At 45.4% G+C, this 19,762-nt stretch overlaps 2 protein-coding genes across 2 annotated transcripts; both read right to left on the bottom strand.

The window, feature by feature from the left end:
* Positions 1 to 510: 510 nt before the first annotated feature.
* espnla (espin like a) lies at positions 511 to 13,404 on the bottom strand (the record flags this gene model as incomplete). The annotated part of the gene is made up of 11 exons (XM_079157470.1): positions 511 to 1,042; positions 1,958 to 2,910; positions 3,437 to 3,601; positions 3,685 to 3,857; positions 3,958 to 4,090; positions 4,190 to 4,378; positions 10,342 to 10,473; positions 10,575 to 10,757; positions 10,853 to 11,039; positions 12,282 to 12,472; positions 13,111 to 13,404. 11 exons carry the CDS (start codon positions 13,402 to 13,404, stop codon positions 511 to 513), a joined length of 3,132 nt encoding a protein of 1,043 aa, XP_079013596.1.
* Positions 13,405 to 14,010: 606 nt separating this feature from the next.
* On the bottom strand, positions 14,011 to 18,099 carry scly (selenocysteine lyase). The gene is made up of 13 exons (XM_079157545.1): positions 18,039 to 18,099; positions 17,189 to 17,284; positions 16,894 to 17,003; positions 16,600 to 16,700; positions 16,278 to 16,455; positions 16,045 to 16,172; positions 15,591 to 15,746; positions 15,400 to 15,506; positions 15,274 to 15,310; positions 15,030 to 15,113; positions 14,716 to 14,815; positions 14,480 to 14,555; positions 14,011 to 14,366 (listed from the first exon to the last, which is right to left on the bottom strand). The coding sequence occupies exons 2-13, from the start codon at positions 17,278 to 17,280 to the stop codon at positions 14,213 to 14,215; spliced, it is 1,323 nt and encodes a 440-aa protein (XP_079013671.1). The 5' UTR covers positions 17,281 to 17,284; positions 18,039 to 18,099; the 3' UTR covers positions 14,011 to 14,212.
* Between the last annotated feature and the right edge of the window lie 1,663 nt (positions 18,100 to 19,762).

The raw sequence follows: 19,762 nt of genomic DNA, 5'->3' as shown, positions 1-19,762 counted from the left end.
GGGTCAGCACCATAACACCAGAACTGGGCCTCTTCCTAACAAATCAATAGCTCTAGTTTGTGTTGGGAAGATGTTTACTCTCAGGAACACAAGTACTCGGCACTCTGGCTTTTGTAATAGGGCTGGGTAGAGTTTGAAATTTGTTGCCAATTTATTTATACCTGAGTTTCAATAGCAGTACCAAAATATCTAGTAAGTATCTTTTTAATACTATTTATAAACATACAAATATTTTTTTTAATTCAACAACAAAGTCCAAACCTATGAAATGCATTGAAATCGACAGTAAAAAATTAAGAAAATTAGAATTCATATCAGGCAATATCTGGTCAAATAGGCAAACATGGCTAAGAATGTGGCTAAGCATTCTGCGCTAGCTTGCGGTACTTGAAGGTTGACAATTACGACAAATAAATTCATAATTCAAACAGTGTTTAGATTTGATACCCAGCCCTAATGTAATATAACTTCAAACAATACAAAAAAATATTAAAAAGATGACACAAGCAACTACTCAAAATCAAAAATCTCTGCCTCTTTCTCTTTCCAAAAAGCAAAACTGCGGTCGATGTATTTGCAAATTTCTTCATTGCTGAAACTGGAAATGTCAGTTCCACCGTGGAGCATCCCCTCATCAGGCGTAGGCGTCTGCACAATGACCTTAGGGACCTGTCTCACCTCTGGGAGGGTGTGTTTCACCACCTCGACAGTGCTCTCAGTCTGACTCACAGTGTTGCCAAAGAACTTCACTTTAATGTCCTCGAAGCCGTCCTTCCACTCGCGGTTCCCGGCCTCGATGTCCTGTATGACAGCCTTGTGGAATTCCCTGACCAGCTCCCAGGGGAAGCTCCCCACATGGTCAAACACCTCGAAACACAGCAGGTGTCTTATCTTGCGTTCGTCCACGGGAAGCTCCAACTCCAGGATGTGGAAGTAGCCCAGCATGAAGAGATCCAGGGTCAGGTTGTCGTACTCCACCGGCACGCCGTCCAGGCGAGGTAGGAACTGCTCTGGGGAGTAGAGGGCTTTCTGCCTGTGGAGCCTGTGGGGGACACGGAATGGTTACTCAAGATCATATCAACACTACAGTAGGCTGAGGCTGAAGATTAGAAGCTTCTGCCGAGTGACCGCAACGATGACGCGATTCTCTTTTTCTTTCTACAAATGGATTGATTGACGGCACTACAGACAGCAATCCAAACCAAACCTTTATGCTGTTCAGTTGAAACGTTTGAAGTTAAGTGTCCTGGACATTCAAGCAAATCTTTAATTGTAATCAAACTGAACAAAAAACTTAGGATTTTAAAGCTGCATTAATTAACTTTTTGGCCACAAGGGGGACAAAAACAAGCTAGAAAGCTGACTTATTAGCTTGTAAAAGTAGCAAACAACATGTTAGCAAACAATTGCCAAGTATCACATTCAGCAGACATGATGCATTCACTTGAACTGCTTTTCTGTTTTTGTGTCACCTCACTCAGTCACTGAGTTTTTTTTGCAGCCAATGAACGGAAGTTACCATATTTGGAATGCGGAGGAGTGACAGCGTATACGTCTCTGGTAGTGGCAGCGACCTGTCAATCACAGTAAGCCCCGCCCTAAAGCATACCCTGCTTTATGGTCTGTTTGACTCTAAACGGACCATAGTTCACTAAATGAACATCATGCTGCATTGAAGAAGACTTGAAACTAGAGATTGAGACCATAAAGTCATGTTAACAATGTTTACTGAGGTAATAAATCAAAAGAGAAGTAGAGTCATTTTCTCATAGACTTCTATACAACCAGACTTCTTTTTGCAATCAGAGGAGTCGCCCTCTGCTGGTCAGCAAAGAGATTGCAAGTTTTAAGACTCAAGCATTGGATTCACTCTGCAGAGCCGGAGGTTGCCGCCTGGTGAAGACATTCTGTCGTAGAACAGGGATGCTTTACATAAAAAGGTCATGCAGTGCCCTACCTGCGTATCTGTCTGGACGGGACGCTGGAGATCATGCTCCTCCAGTTTCCCAGCATCTTGTTGACAGCACTCCTCTGCTTGAAGAAGTGTCCCAGAGAGCTGTTCATCATCTTCGACTGGGCGCTCTCCGCGCTACTCCTGCGACCCAACCCGCACTTGTCGCCCGTCCCCGGGCTTCCGCCGCTCATCTTCCTCTCTGCTGCATCCTTGCTCTTCAGCGACACGGTGTAGGCCGATTTCTTCCAGTGGCCTAAGAACAGCACGACTATACGCTCCTTCCTGAGGCTGGTGGTCTCTCGAACGTCCGCGACATTTTCATCGTAGTCAATGCCGGAGTCGTCGTTCTGGTCGGTTTCCGGGGCCGGAGTCAACACTTTGGGCTCTTCGTCTGACTCCGTGGCCTCGAGCTGCACAAGAGCACCACCCACCTCCTCCGGCTCATCTGACAAAGGTGAGTTCTGCATCTCAAAATTGGACTTCAGCGTCCGCACGGACACCCCAAACTGGTGGATCTCATCCTCTATCCTCTCCCTGCGTCCCCTGGTGGAGTTCTGCCGGTCCGGAGTCTGAGAGAACACGGTGATCAGGTCGGTGTTGGGCATCTTGCAGTGGGGCTGGTCCGTCAGGTTGGTCATGAGCAGAGACATGCTCTTCACGATGCCCGAGATGCGGCCGCACCACACGGGCAGGGGAACTTGACTCGAGAGGTTTCTGAACTGCGTGTTGGCGGTGATGTTCACTATGGGGGCTGGCAGGATGTGCCTGAGCTCCTCGGCCAGACGGGCGAGCTCCAGCTCGTAGCCTTCGCAGTTCCTTTGCATGGAGACGTTGGCGATCTGCTGCTCCACATAGATGAGGTCATCCTCCGTCAGCAGCTCACCAGAGGGCCCCAGGATGGCGTTGTGGGCTTGGGAGAACCTCCAGCTGACTTTGGCATATCTGTTCCCATTTTCCTGTCAGAAGAGAGGCAAACAGCTTGCAGATGAACATGCAGGATGTCACATTTTAACCTTTTTTTAAATATTATATATTTCATGTGGCTTAGGCGTGAGAGGAAAAGAGTAATGATACAGTTAAACTGCGATCCAAACCTCAGAAATATGACTTGGCGAGCAATGTGTTCAGTGATTTGTTATATGCAATTAAAAGGAAATGATGATGGAATTTCCAAGTTCTTTTTTTTTTTTTAAAGGTTAAGTAATGCAGATTTAGAAGTTGTGGTCTGGAGCGTTTGTTTAGAAAGGGCTGCACAACACATAACTGACTTTTTTTGGGCTGCAAACAATCAATAAATTATCAAAAAAAAGTTCCCCATAACTTTCCTGTTGATCCACTTAATAATGAAATTAAATACTTTTGGCTGATTTTGTAAGCTAAGACTGTGATCATGACCGCTCCCGAACCTGTGCTACATGAGATTTGAATCAATCTAAGTGCACTAAGAACGTAACCCTGTTTAATCTTGCAGAGAGACGCTACCTTCCTCCTCTGGTCCTCCTCGTCCAGCAGCCGGGCCTGCAGCTGTCTCACCATGACTTGCCTCTTCCACTCAGCGATGGGACGGCCTCGCTCGTCGTGGGTGGGCACCAGGTAGTCGATGTCTGACAGGTTGGCCTCCTCAGTGGGCAGGACCACCATCTTGTTCTGCGCAGACACAGCGGTTTCTTTTTAGCTATGGTCAGGGAGCGCTTGCAAAAAGGCAGGGTGTACAAAATGAGAAAGCATACTGCTTGTCCAGTGAAGACTCCTGACATCCCGGATTGTTTCAAGGATTTAATGGAGTTCATGTTGCCGAGGAGTTTTCCTCCAGCCAGGAGGTTTGCACCAGGCAGCATCGTCTTATCGGGAGCGGCGATTATCTCACTCCCAGCGGCCTTGGGCTGATTGAAACCTTTAATAGCTGAAATACACTTCATAAGTCTTTAAAGAACACACGCAGTTGTTGTTTTTTCCTCCACTGAACAGTGACTCACAGTAACAGAAATGTATTTTTTCCTCACATGGTGTCACGAATTGAACCTGCCCTATTCTGCTGACAGCGGTTTTCTCCGGTGTAGACGAAGCGGAGGGTAAAGGAGGTGCAGGAGGGGGCTGAGGGTATCTCGCCTGCGGGGCCTCCTCGCTCTCGGGTTGCTAGTTTGGACAAAAAAAAAAGAAAAAAAAGAGACGGTGATGGACCAGATGCTTTGGTAGAATTTATAGAAATTGTGAATATAAACTATATAAACTTACCTTTAAACTATCCATGGGTGTGTCACTGCTGTAACTGTCCCTGCATGTGTCACTCAGGCAGCCGTAGTAGTCCTCCCTGCTGCACTGCGACAACACAGCCGGCTTCACCTTCACCTCCTCCTCTTCCTCCTCCTCCTCCTCCTCCTGCACTGGAGCGGTCACCTCGATGGGCTTCTCTGGGCAGGCTGTCTGCAAGTATCACAGAGTCACACCAAATACTTTTCAAGACTTCTGAAGACCAAATTTTATGAAATGCGTAACGCATTTGGTAAAATGGTGCTCGAATGCTCAAAAGTCTTTCGCACGGTCAACAAAATCACATCCTGGTATCTAACGAGAGACTTCTGTCACATCAGATCACATCACACCTCCTGCACCGTAACATCCTCCCTGGTCAGACACCCACTTTAAAATAGCTTGTGACAAATCCAACCGTGGAATCACTACTGTGACGTCTGAGTGTGACCCGTACATGAGCTTTTTTGATGTGAATTTTACATTCACTTTCATGAAGGAGGAGAGACGGTTTATGTTGATGGCACCTCACATTGTCCGTTATGACAATATGGACAACTGTGGTCCCGTCACAGATTTTCACAACGATCAAAAATGCTTTTCTTCTTTAGTAAACGACAGACCTGCTTAGTGTCTTTACTGTACTTTTGGCTTCATGCCGACTATGGAGAGAAAGCTTTTGTACCTTTTTTATTTTTTACATTTTGACTTTTTACACTACAACTTTACAATTATAAGATATTAGTCTGAAGTTTTAGTTCTACGGTTCACATCTCATGTAAAACAAGTCGAGTGACAAAAAGCGACACTTATTTATTGTTATACAGGGGAATAATGACCTGACACAATATTTCTCGCTGGAGAAAGAAGTACTCTGCGTTTGCTTCCGCCCAAAGGTAGGAACACACAGTATGTGGTGGAAATAGAGCAGGTACGAGTCTGTGGGCGATAGAAGGGTAGATTTGGGCCGTGTAATCAATCACAATTATATTTATAGAAGGATTTGTTTGGGTTGTTTTCTTGAGATGGGCGCAAAGGGAATCAAGAATATTAGCCTAAAAGATGCATATAATGCCGGTGAAACAATACTTTAATGCTAAAGAATATAATACTTAAAACATACTAGATTGAAAGGAACACATCCGAACATTTAACGCCTGAGGACGCGCACCACGAAATACACGGAGAGCAAAACAAGTAAGCATCCTCGGATAATTGGCAGCGTTTCACACCACACTCTCGGGAGGATGTCGGATGTATGGAAACATTTACATCCCCTTTAATGAACCTGCGTTGTCCTAATGCGCTCCATGCAGAATGCATATCAAATTCAGCTCTCCGAGGACATTATTAGTAACCGAAACATCAAAGGCAGCCCTAACAAGCTGCTGCATGCTGTTGTGCTTTGTGTCCGTGAGGTGGTCCGTGCCATTTCCTCTCACGCGGCACTTTGATGTCCAACAGCACGAAATATGCTGTGACACCGCTCGGGCGGAGGAACTGACTTCCCCGAAGTTGTGCAATCTGTAAATAGATAAACAAGGGGGGGGGGGGGGGGGGGGGGGGGGGGGGGCTGATTGCTTTGTGATCCTTCTCGCAACAGTTCAATGTCCTAAAAGCTATGATGAACCGGTCCGCCTGTGAGAGTGTGTGTGTGTGTGTGTGTGTGTGTGTGTGTGTGTGTGTGTGTGTGTGTGTGTGTGTGTGTGTGTGTGTGTGTGTGTGTGTGTGTGTGTGTGTGTGTGTGTGTTTAATTAGATCCAGTGGCCAGAGAGCATTTGGTTTTCATCAGCACCCCATCACAATTGCCACGCAGATATAGATAGCCGAGCCCTGTTTTGGCCCTGGATCCCCTCTCCCTCTATCAAAGACCGCAGAGAGCCCCATCTCTACAGAGCAGGAGCCAAAAGTTAAGAAACAGTGCTCGGCAGCGCTGCCTCGTTGTCGGGACACGCTGCACCGGCGATCCCCTAGTGGGTTCGAATCCCCGGCATTTCAGAACACCGTGTGCATTTAAAAAGATTTTGCCTGCTCCGCCATGAAATATTAACGTTCCCGGTGATAAATTGCAATGTGGAATGTATACAGCCGGTGTACATTATACACAGAACACTATAGGGTAAATACACGTCCACTCGCAGGTTAAAATACTCTCAGGTTTCCTGCATGGAGGTAAATGCTCGAGACTGACGGACACCATGTTTTTGCCAACTTTTACAGCTTGTTTTTTGCACAGCTAAAGAAGACAAATGACAATATATGTCTACTTCATAATGGAACATTGTAACAGCTACTGGATCATAAAGCCACATCTACAAAGAGTGCATGAATCAAAAAAAGGAATTTGCAAAACATCAACAGTGGCAACATAAGTATGAGTATTAGTCATGCCTAACCGTAAGAGGCCACGGCTGATCGGTAAATAGGTCAAACATTGCCAAAACATAGAGTTCCCTTAATAACAGAACTTACAAAATGTTCCCTTCACTTTACAGAACTAATTACTCAGCCTGACCAGTCACTTGCTTCCTCACGAACAAAAGCTCAAAGAAAAATGATGTAATAAAGAAGAAAAGAAGCAAAAGCAGCATAGAAAACAAGCAGTGAAAATGATCTACAAACCGAGCTAAAAAACCTACTAACCTCGACCGATCCTGCCGGTGCACTCGGGTAAGACCTCGCTGTACGGCGAAACTCTGAAGACACCGACTCCTGGGGCCAGGTAACCCGGGGCGATCGCTCCGCGTTGTGGATGCGACACTATCGGAAGATCACCAACCACTCGTTTGACACCATCACGAGCATCCCTGCCAGTGGCCAAGGGCTGCCAGGCAATAAACAATAAACTCTGATCGGAGCGTGCGGTTAATAATTAAGGGAAAGGATAGGATGGCCCAGTAATGTCACCAATACACAGACGAACCAACGGCGCTGCACGAAGGGACGTATCAGCGGAAGACTTGTCAAAGCAGCTGCAAAAGAGACATTTTATCCACGCGCATTCAGGTGCTGTTTTTCCACTTGGGACAATTGAAAGGAGGAGGTTTTTGTGAGGGTGGGGGGGCAAAATCTACCTGAGATCACTAGTGGGCTGTGACAGTGGAAACACAATGTGACACCATAGGATGGGTCTGAGTGTGAATGTGGAAACGCTGACAACAACAAACAGAGTGCTGGGACAGATTCTGGGCACATTTTTTAAAAACATTCTCCAATAATTCACCAATTTTCAACTAACTATTGTTTACATTATTGATTGATCTTTTATTAATATTATTATCGTCAGTCTTTAAAATTTCAGAAAATAGTCCAATCACAATTTCCTAGTTGCCCTACTCATATGGGTTGTTTTGTCCGACCAATATCAGGTTTAATGTTGGAGAGCAGTGATTCCCAAACATTTTATCCGGGGACATACTTTTTAAGAAAATTACAAACGATCGCGACCCATTTCACAAGATCCATGAATTGTGAGAATCGTGCAGAAATAGACAATCCCTGACCATTTTTACTGTCATCACCGCATCGCCTTATATTAATAGGTAAACCAGCCGTGTATGTTTGATAAATCACAACTTTGTTTGATGCATGTGTTATTGAAAACACATACACACATTAAATACTTTAGAAATGAGAACAAACTAATACATTTTGGTATAAACTAACAGAATGTCCGATAGCCTTTCATAGTAGATTCAATGTTATAAGTAGGCTACAATTATAACAATAATAAGCGCATTCAGGTTCCCTCAAGTGGCTAGAAAGTGTACTGCAGGTTTAAAAGTTAAATATAAGACTACGGAAGAAATTTAGTAAATTTATTTGGAGATCCTCGTAAATAAAAGATAATAAAAAGGAAAATTGTGAGTTTTTGGCATTTCACCTTTAAAAAAAAAATGACTTAAAATAGTTACAAATCATTTTTTTGTCTATCAACTGGTTGTTTAATGGACACTGATTTTTCCAGCTCTACAGCTGTTAACCGTGGCATTCAGTACTTTAAAAGTTGCATAATGCACACAGCATTACATTGTGTATGGGGATACTCTAGGACATAGATTTTATAGTTCTGCAAAATATCTCCCCATCTGTGACACACATGTAAATGAGATGCAGCCGGGCTTCGTGAGATTGAGACAGATCAACAGATGGGGGGGGGGGGGGGGGGGGGGCAGGAGACTGTTATTTGATCTAATCTGATAGATGTCAACTAGTGATAATGTTGATTAGATATTCTATTAATAATACAAATAAAAGTCACTAAAACATGTGTTTTCTTTCTCAGTGCAAAGAAATAAAACACCAAGCGGAAATCTTGACAAAAACACAGTGATGAATTATACGACATTGTGTGTCCTCGGTCCAGTGTTCTAAAAATACCATCCTCAAACAACAGTATCTTGGGCCCGATCGCTGTGAATGGAGCGCAAAAGCAATGAAGTTGTGTGTGTGTGTGTGTGTGTGTGTGTGTGTGTGTGTGTGTGTGTGTGTGTGTGTGGAGTAAATCTCCGTCCGCACACTGTTTATTTGATTGCAGCTGTTCCTGAGATGAGAGATGAGGAGCAGCGGAGTCTGACCTCGCTGCGAGCGGTTGCAAACTCACACAGCTCTCCCCGGTCGATGTCCCAATCCATTTGGGTCGCTGCTCGGAAATGAGATTATCTGACTGACACTTTAGAACGGGGTTGAAACCCCGTGATCCACGCAGCGCTTGATGAACCCAAAACCACCAGAAATGTAGTTAAAGCACGTCTACATGTACGGCTCACCTGCGGCACGGTACGTTTTCAAAGCATTACATAGTCTGCCATCCAAATATTACGAGGATGTAAAATCAATGAACTGCTGCTTCAGGTTCTCCATCAGATGACCTCTCTGTGCACGGCGAGCCTCGGCCTGTGTGTCCGATTCATACGTTGCCAAGAAACCTGATGCATCATTCTGTCTGCTACCATCATTACCCAACATCCAGAGGTGACAATCATAGCACTTCCAAGTCACTGGAAAAAAAAAAAAAAACATGACACACAATCAAACGTGTGTTTGAAGCCAGTGACATCCTGCTCTCCGAGTCCACAGAGGGATAGAGTTGCTGGTTCCAGGCATCAGAATGGTGAAAACGCTGAAACTTAAGCTTGTGGATCTCGTAACGCGCTCAGCCCCCCGGCCCTCCACCTGAGCCACAGGAGAGGGGTAACCGATAGGCCCTTAGTTGGCGGCGGCTCCGGCTGCGCTCCGACGTCGCAGCGGCCCCCACGCTAATTAGCTCCCTATTGTTGAAGGGAGGATTATTTGTGAAGGGGGAGCTCTCGGCCGGCTCCCTACCATCATCCTCTTCGTGTATGAGCGCTGCTCGTCTCTGCTGACTAATTAATGGCTTCTATTGGACGGACAGCTTTCGTTACCCTCGGTGTGCATCGCTGTGCTTTAGGGCGGCGGGCGGAGTGCGATGGGGAGAAACGAGGACAGGCCGCAGGTGGACAGCTGTGAGGCTTTCAGGTTCAACAAGTCTGCTGACAGCTAACAGTATAACCTCTTCCCTATTTAAAATAAACTAACTAACAATCCACCAGCTCAAATTTCAGCATCAGCTTTAGCCGTCCTCCTCTAAACCTAATTATTATGTAGCTATTCAAAAGAAAAACAAACCATTTAAAATACAAAGAGGCTTCACACAGCAAATTGAAGAGTAATTTGAGTTAAACGCAGGCCGGTTTTTAACTGCCTTGACCCCTGATTTGAACAGGCACAAACAATGTGTTCACGCTAAAATATTCATCAGCCACATCAAGGAGTGTCGTGCTTTGTGCACCAAACAAAAGAGCTTATCTCCTCGACGGCAAGCTGAGCACTCACGGCACCACGAACGCCTTATTAGAAACACAAAAGCCGTCGTCCTCCACTTCATCGGCCCTCTTAAACTGAGAGCAAAGCAATCAGGCTGAGTGGAGGACAACGGAGCTGGAGAAGAGCACGCTCGACCCCGCGCCAAATTAAGAACAAGGATTCACCAACATCTTCCAGATGTTCGCCGTCGACCGGCTTTGAAAATCTTGCGCCGAGGTAAACAGCTGGGCAGTGCTGACACAAAGAGAGGACACAGAGCAGGAGAACGTAAAACAGGTGAGGGAGCTTACATTTCTCTCAATGGCACAGAGGTATCTGGCACATTCATGGTGTCCGTTGTACTCCGCCAAGTCTGCTGCCGTGAACCCATCAATATCATGATCTGAAGGGTTCGCTTGGTTGGCCAACAGGATTTTACAGCACTGAGAGAAGGAATAGAACAATAGTTTAGTTTATTTAGATAAGATAAGACAAAAACTATGACAACAACCGAAGACAACTAAAGAAAGAAGTCATGTCCAACCTCCAGCTCTCCATTCTCTGCAGCATCATGAAGTGGGGTCCCCCCCCAGTGATCCTTGATGACCTTTGAACCCAAGCAAAGCAGCCTCTCTAAGATGCAATAGTGCCCTCTGCTGGCAGCAAAGTGCAGAGCAGTGGCTCCATCTCTATCCTGGCAGAACAGGCTGACGTCGGTGCACGTCACCTGTTCAGGGTCAATAAGGAAGGTTAAAAAGTGTGGACTGAACAAAACACATGCGTACATATCGTAGGAGACACGTGTTGTGCTTCTCTACTGACCAGCCACACCACAACAGCTTGGTGGCCCATGTGAGCAGCCGCATGCAGGCAGGTCATGCCATCGTGGGCCCTCAGGTGGACGTCGGCGCCGCAGTCGTTCACGAGGTACTCCGCGACGTGCAGGTGCCCCTCCTGGCAGGCCAGATAGAGCGGGGTGGCGCCGGTGACCGTCTGGCGGTCCACACAGCTGTACCCCAAAACACAGATCAACAATGGGGGGGGGGGGGTTTAGCTCCCACAGGCTTCTTGTTCAGGACAATAACTGAAGTAATGGACAACCTTAAAGCTGAAATATGCTGAACATGCGATGTGTCTACTGTTGTTAAATGCACGGATTCTTGTATGCCTGCTTTGAACAGACTTTATTGATATTTTGGCCATGACAGGTGGAACCGACAAACCAGAATAAGTCAGTAAATATTTGGTGTACGGGGAGCTTCTCAAACTATTGGAAACGTGCTGATGTACAGTATGTGTTTTATGATGCTCCATCACATAGGTGATTAAAGTACTACTCCAAAACTTGAACTCGATAAGACAGGAGAGACACCATTTTGAGTTATTTTCGCCCAATCGAGCAGAGCTGCATTTCCATTGACATACACGCTGTCCTTCCACATCCGCGAGGCTGGCATGCGAGCAACGGTGTCCAGGCATGTATTATTCACAGGTACCTGGTGGTCACATGTGATGGTTCTGACCCCGCCATACGTCAGGAAATGAAGCAGGAAAAGGGGACACATTGTTATCTGGTCCTGACTAAGAGCCACTGTCTCAGGTTTAGGGGATGGAGGAGAGATGGGATCCACGAGGGGGGGGGGGGTTCATATTTCACGTGATCATTTTTGTGTAGTTGTTGTCCTTGTGATGTAGCGCGGATCATCAGCTTTAATCTGTGACTGTGAAAACAGGTGTGCATGATTAGGTCCTCTAACCCAGCGATTCCCAACCAGTGGTACCCCAGCGAGTCCCTCTGCTGTTACCACGGTGACTTGCAAACATGCCTAAACATCTGTGTTTAGGAGGATAATAAACAGCCTAAGATGATTACAATTGGTGTGATGCTGATCTTCGGTACATTTACAATATCAGGTAAGCTACCAGCTGCGATTGGCTGACTGCACATTAGCTACCTCCCACCTGAGCAGATGGTAGGTTCCAGTTGATAAAGTAAAAGGCCGGTCACAGGTCTCCAGTCGTAGGACAGTAGGTGGAGCTTGCGATCAGGCTGCTGCATTCTTTTTCCTTTTCATCAATTTTAAGTTATGTTTGTTAAACTTTCCAGAGTTTGTGTTTTGCCTCCGTTTGTGTGAATAAAACACCCACAAACAATCATCTACTATGGTGCCCATGGGTACCCCATCATCCCAGCTCTTTTTTTTTTTTGACAGGTTTTGAAAATAAAAACTAGGGATGGCTGTGAACTCACCCGGGTGCCTGTTGAACGAGTAGCTTTAAGCAGGTGAGGTCCCCGTTGGCTGCGGCGTAGTGAGCCGGCACAGCCCCGCAGCTCGTCTCCACCTCGGCCAATCCTCCGACAGAGAGCAGCCACTTGATGACCTCCGCACAACTGAACCGGGCCGCGAGGTGGAGGGCAGCGGCGCCAGCAGCATCCCTGTCCTGGAAACATCAACAAAGAGGGGAGTTGGGTGAAGCTTGATGCAGAACTCGTCTACTGTAAAGGCTTAATGTGATAGACATTCTTGATTATCAAGACACGATGAAGGGGTTTCATTAAGTGCATTTCTTTTCTTTTATGAGCGCCACCAATTAAGACATTTGGTTCTATTAAAAATCAGTAAAGAAACAATTATGTAATATGTTGTCTTCACAATGGACCTGTATACATTTGAGAAACCACAGAGATGTACACGTAAGTAGACTTGACTCAGTCCTAATAGCTAAGTTCAGTGAGAGCTCCCAAGCATCTGGACCTAATTACACTTGCTATATAATACTAATGGATACCCAGTAAGTCAACGCCACATGATGTAATCAGCTGGTAATGCATCTGAAAAGGTACTGTAGTGTACGGTACCTTTTTACAACTGCGGTGATGTAACCTCACTCTGGGATCAGTTAGATGACCATCTGAAGCCATCGCCTGAATTTAGGCTCACAGACAAACGGAGTCGGTGGAAATTACCAGGAGAGCTGGACATGTGGCATCTCTCCAAGGCTTTTGAGCTCTCGATATAGGTTTCCCTCCCTCTCCCTCTCTCTCTTTCTGTAGAGATTCGCACAGTGGATAAACTCACCTCAACATTGCAGCCTCCAAAGTCCACCAGCCATTGCAGCTCCCGGATGTGGCCCGTGGCTGCTGCGTCGTGCGCTGGCGTGGCCCTGTTCGAGGCCCGGGCGTCGGCCGCCAGCCCCAGCTCGCTCACCAGGAACCGCAGGCACTCCAGGCGTCCGCACCTCGCCGCGTGGTGCACCGGGCCTGCACCTTGAGCGTCGGCGATCACAGGTGAGAGGCGACCGGAAGATGCCAGCTCCCTGAGGGCCGCGAGGTCCCCCGCTCGCGCAGCCCGGATGGCCCGATGAAGCACCATCCCCGGCCGCTTACGGGTAGGTTGTGGCATGCGGAGCGGGCTCCCCGGGGCTCTTTGGCTCCCACCGGGATAGCATCGCTTTCTCGCTCATGCTCAACTCTCATTCAATAACAAAAAAAACCCGTGCACTCGCATGCCTCTTCCCGAGCCAGGAAAGTGACACCCGAGTAGGGAGCCAGCTGGCCGGCATGGCTGTTGGGGAATAGGGGAGGAGGAGGGGGGGGGCTGTGAGATAGAAAGGTAATGAAAGACGGGTGGAGGCGCAGCTCTCGCGGCCTCCCGCTCTCCTTTGTGCGCCGGTGACCGTATGCTGGCACACACACCAACGCTTCACTGGAGACAGGGGAGCTGAGGCGGCACGGAAACTTAAGTAATGGGAGAAGTCGGAGCCAGTGCACGGTGGATTACGAAGAGTGTCATTTTTTACAACTATTTAAAAAATTCATCTCGGTGTGGATGACTAAACAGATGATACATTTGCGTGATTATAATCTACATATAATATCGTATAGCTCTTTGGGTTCGTGAGAAAAATATTCAAAGGTGTATGTTAATATTTTATTTCTATAACACTCATACATGTTGCCCCGACTCCAATTAGTTGATTAGCTCCTCACATGACGTGATGGAAGCTGAGTACAGTCATCGCATAACATCACCCCTCCGGTCACTTCAACTTCTTCCCTTTTATTATTTATCTTGCTTATGTTTTGCATGATCAGTGAATGTAACAGTAAAACACAAGATGATGCATCCTTAATTCTATACATCTGACCTACAGGACGACTGTTTATGCACATGAAGGCCATCAGTCCGTTTCTTCCAGCAGCTGCACAGTTTCCCTCAGGTCCTCCACAACTGCATCCACGTCTGCTTTGGTCGTCGCCCTGCCCACGCTCAGCCGCAGGGCGCTAGCTGCCACCTCCAAGGGGACGCCACAGCTCAGAAGGATGTGAGAAGGCCTGATGGACGGACACAGTGCAGCACAGGGGGGGGGGGGGGGGGGGGTATGTGGACTGCGATCAGTATGGCATCTGTACAAAAAGAGTAACAGGTAAAAGAGGGACTCTTCTACCTGTTTCCACTCTCTGAGTGGCAAGCGGCGCCAACGCTGGCCAACAGCCTCCTACAGTTGGACAACACCCTCCAGCCTAGAGAGAGAGAGAGAGAGAGAGATTAATCATTCAAAGCCTTTGTGGCTTACAAATGGCCCTGTGCAGGTCATGAACTGTCTCCCACAAACATTGGTGTAGGGTTGGAGGACAGGCCAAAACAGACATAGCCCGGAGAAGGAAGAAGTAATGACATCACCTTGTAATGTTGGGCCCAGGATGGACACGTTACATGTGTTAGGGAGGATATCAGAGCCGGGGTAATGGCTGTTGAAGCGGATCTTGTCTTTAAAGACGGCCTGAAAAGGAAAACGCATTGACGGCACGTTTTTTTTTATGTATAAAAGGTAAGAATGATGATAATACAAGTTATCATTTTCAAAGTCAAAGAACAAAAAGACAGACACACACACCCGAGCGCATCATTTCCTGGCGCAGATATTAACCTTCATGACTCCAGAAACTGCTAACGCTACTATTGACATATATCACAGAGAATGTGATATGTTTTACCTTCAGTCGTTCTTCCAGGTAAAGTTTGGTACTTTGCATGTGACTCTCATAATCCGACAGATTGGAGATCACCAGCTCTGCAGCCTAACACAATCAATCAATACATGCACTGTTACATCAGGGAGATTAAAAAAACAACTAATTGAGAGTCAAACATTATTCAGTGGAAGCTTCTAGAGAAATGTTCTAAAACTAAAAGAAAGAAGTGAATTCCAGTAACACATATAAGGAGCAGGAAACATACCTTTCCCAGACCAGCAATCATTGGTGTGTTTTCTGTGCTGTAATAGTCAAAAGGACAGAAAATGTACCCTTATATTTCCATCTTTGTTGTTATTTCATGCATACTTGGTGCTTTGTGGTGTGTTACCCTGGTCTGAAGTTTCTCTCCTGTCCTCCTCCAAACAGCATCGGATACAATGGCGTCCTTCTCCCCGGGCCGTTCACAAACAAAGCACCGATCCGAGGGGCATAGAACTAGAAATGTCACAAGCCCTTTCAATAATATGTTTAAATATTAGCGATGCCAAATCAAGATATTTTATCCGACAGGTTCCTGACCTTGTGTCCCACTACGGTGAGGTAATCCACTCCCAGTTCACAGGCATCGACCCTGATTTTCCCCAGAGCCTGAGCAGCATCAGTGTGCAGCAGGATCCTGAGCCGCTCATGCTGCTTGTTGACAGACTTTATTCTCTGGCAGATCTCCTGGACTGGCTGACGAGACGAAGCAGTTTCAGCATACATTGCACATTAGACTGTCCTGCACCTAGAGCCTTTTGTTTTTACATTGAAATTGTATTTGAAATCAGATTCAAAATATGATGAAAGGAAAGGACTTATCAGCGAATGCAACTGTCTGCTTCATGACAACCAATTCCTGCCTCAAACACTGACGGACTGCTCTATCTTTCCCAATAACAAAAGTAGAATTCCTCCATCATCGGTAGTATAAGGACAAAGAAGAGAACGTAGAAGAGAGCGCCTGGTTTCCAAGCCTCTATCTCCTTCTTACCATGATGACTCCTGTCTCATTGTTGGCCAGCATGATTGAGATGAGACAAGTGTTGGGACGCACCGCAGCAATGACATCCTCCACCTCCACACGGGCCGTCACCTTAGACACAGGCACATATGTCACATCTGTGACAAAAACACAGTTACCCAAACAAGTCAAGACAGCAAGCAAACGTAAAGAAGCTGCATCGGATTAGTTGTTTAGAAAGGAAAAAAAGCATGGCCTCCTACCTGCCTTGCCATCTTTCTGTAGGTGCTCAGCTACTAGTTTGACCGAGTCATGCTCCACATTCGAGGTGATTATGTGAGGAAGGCCATTGCTTCCATTCCGGTGTCCTTCCCGTTGCTCTGCAGCCCTGCAGCTTCTCCTGAAGTGCTCTACAGCAGTGTGCAGCACCAGGTTATTGGCCTGAAAGAACATTGGTTTGCTATGAATGAACCACCGCTGCACTACATGGTACCACAATTCTGCACTAAACATTTTCCAGCGTCGCACAAAACCGATGTAGCTTTTTGAAAACCAGAACGAAAATAAATAAATAATTCCACTTACCTCTGTTCCACCTGATGTGAAAATGATGTCTTCTGCTTTCCCTCCAACCATTCTCGCCACATTCTCTCTGGACTGATTAATTGTTGCCTTGGCTTTAGCGCCTACAAATAAAAGTGATTAAGCACCTGTTTATTGGTTGCATGCTGAGATACATTATTGTTTGGGTGCTGAGACGGAAGATTGGGGAAAAGCATCATTAGGTCGTTAAAAGGAAATTGCTTTACGCACACACACATACACCTCATTCCAACATTAAGTCAATGGCATTTTGATGAGGGTTGAAGTATTCTTCACCTGCTATATAATTGCTACTCGGGTTTCCCCAGGCATCCTGGAGGGCTTCAGAAATGGCCTGGATCACTTCTGGTTCCAGCGGAGTGGTGGCATTGTAGTCCATGTAGATCCTTCATTACATTGTAGACATTGGAAAGAAATTGTTCTCAACTCATTTCATGTACTCGGTTAAGCCAATAGAAGTCTATATAATACACATTAACAAAACATCAAGAGCATCATCATCAAAGCAATCTCATCTTACTTTTTCACTTCATTTCATTCAGAGTGAATGGCCCAACTCAAATGTTCCTACCTGTCTAGATTCATTTCTGAGTAATGTTGAAAGGAGTGTCCACTGAAGGTGTGAGCCATTACCGGGGTGACGTCATCAGATTGCTTGGCCATGACACTATAGGCAGAGATAAAACATTTAGCAGGATGTCTTATGTCTTAGATGTATTACAGTCAGCGAATGATTCCAGTGGTTTTAATCCAACACTATACACCTCGTTGCAGCTAAACTTCTATTTATATTTCGCAACTTTTAAATTAGTTGGGGTAACATTTATTTTGACAGCACAGCGTGATCTTATTATTTGACAGTGTTTTGACAGCTGGTTGGACAGTTAGAGAAGTATTGTTCCCATAAGAGTGAATGACTGCAAGTGAAGCAGCAGCTGTATCTGACTCTCGACTGTTGTGTCGAATGCTAATCATTGTTATCACACCACGTGATTAGATGCCAACTGTGTGTCTCTAGTACAGAGGTTAATTGCACATTTGCGTTAACATAACCCCATGTTGTGCAGTCATTCCGCTGTCTGTCGGCTAACGTTACATCCATGCTGTCAGCTACCGGGGACGGGTAGCTTACTGGTACCAACTATACTTCCGCTTAAAACTTGTAACTGTTCCATTAAAACAACCTGTCTCATCCCTGGCCATCCATGTCTGCAAACCGGGAACGTATTTAGCTAGCTAAGGCTAGTTTACTGTAGGTAACATCTGTTAACTGGAGCTAAAGCTAGCTAATGCTAACGTCAACTAATGTTTGATAGCAGGAGTACATTTTACTATGACTCTGCTTTCGAGCCCTCAGGATGAGTCAGTATGTTCTCCATCGTGTGACACGGTCAGCTGAGACTCTCGGCTGTGTGTCTAACCTTGTGAAGGGATGTGAAGGAGTCTTGTATGGATTTACTAGCCTGTGTCAATCATTCGCGAGCCAGCGTTGGATGAGTATGGGGCGCTGCTCCGCCGGGTTGCCAGATGTCTTAAAGGGAAAGCTGCAATTAAATATGTCAGAGAACGCTCCAAACGATGTCGTACAACGTTTTAATGTGTGGTTTATTATATTAATTATATTCAATGTTATCCAAATTACTTTGGAACAGAGCTAGTGTTCACTCTTTTTATTTAACCTAAGTTTACTAAATTTAAAACTCCGCGAAAGTATGGACAATTTGTCATGCCAAAAAAAAATAGAAAATGATATAAATTCTAGGCTAGTAGATGAGTATTTAAAACACTAAAGATAAAGTTACATGCAATATGAACAGTCCCAAACACGAACGCATGCAGACATGGCAACAACCTTGCAACGCAGTCACATCTCATGTAGTCTAAATCCGACGGACACGTGACTTTTCTATTGTTTATTTTTGCTTTATTTGCGTGGATGCCGTAGAACTTATAAAGAAGAGGAGTCCGTGACTTTGTGTTGCATAATTTCCATGTTTATTTCATATATGACAATGTGTTTAGTGTACACAAACATTTTACGCTAAACTCTCAACACTCAGAGACACTGACTGAACTACTGCCCATTGCAGATTTTGTAAATGGGTGCAACTTTATAATACACTGTTCACAGCAATCATGTTTATATACAATGCAAAATAATTTGAAGACAGGAAAAAAAAAGAAATAATTTCAAAATAGAAAAAAAAATAAGATTAGATGGAAGCACAACAATGTGAATGAGGTTCCTTTAAAGGGGGAGGGAATAGAAAAAGTAGATTTGTGAAGGTTGTCAGAGCATGATGGTGACGGTAGATATTGAAAAAATACAAGTGAGACAGTAAGGTTACCTACAGCATTACTCTGTACAAGATGCAATGCCTAACGGGGCCACAATGAACCAAGCTCCCCTCACACATCAGTGGACTTATTACAGGTGTATCGCACCACCTCCATTAGGTTCCCTGACAGTAACCTACCCTACAATCAATAAGGAACCAGACTGTGAAAACAAAGGACAAGTCAACATAACTAGTCCAGTAGTTTAACTTTTTTCCAATATCAATGTACATTCAGTGTGATTTCTTTTTGTGTGACTGCACCAAGAAAACTTTGGTTGGCTCAAATGTGACGCACATTAAAATGCCCAATGAAAACACGGGGATTAATCTCAACACAGAGATCAGACTGGAGCAATACCGGGCTCACATTTTAAGACTGAGGTTTAAAGATATATGAGACAGAAATGAGTGATGGAGACAGTGTAATGCACAGCTGGGCATTCCCTCAATGACGATGCTATAGCTGGATAAGATACAACTGCAGTCTCTGCCAAAAAAGTCTGTGATAGACTTTGATGATCACAGGACTTTGTTACATAAACACACTAAAGATAATAACAGACATTTGACCGTTTGATTAGCCACAACTACTGACAGTTGTGCACACATGTCGGGTTGTAAAATGTTTTAATTTAAGTCAACACACGGAATACTTTTCAGCCTCTGAAAATATGGTATTGTATGGATTCCCTCAGCAGCAAAAATAAAAACGATTTGCTGTTACAATGTAATCCGCTGCTAAAATGTACTTTGCCGTTAGATAGAGCGCTTTTAACAGTTTGCTGCTGTGAGATGTTGTCCTCGTA

This window comes from Pholis gunnellus (genome assembly GCF_910591455.1).
Source record: "Pholis gunnellus genome assembly, chromosome: 4".
Lineage (NCBI taxonomy): Eukaryota > Metazoa > Chordata > Actinopteri > Perciformes > Pholidae > Pholis > Pholis gunnellus.
The sequence above is the reverse complement of the archived record's forward strand: the minus strand, read 5'-3'. Positions and strand labels throughout refer to the sequence as shown.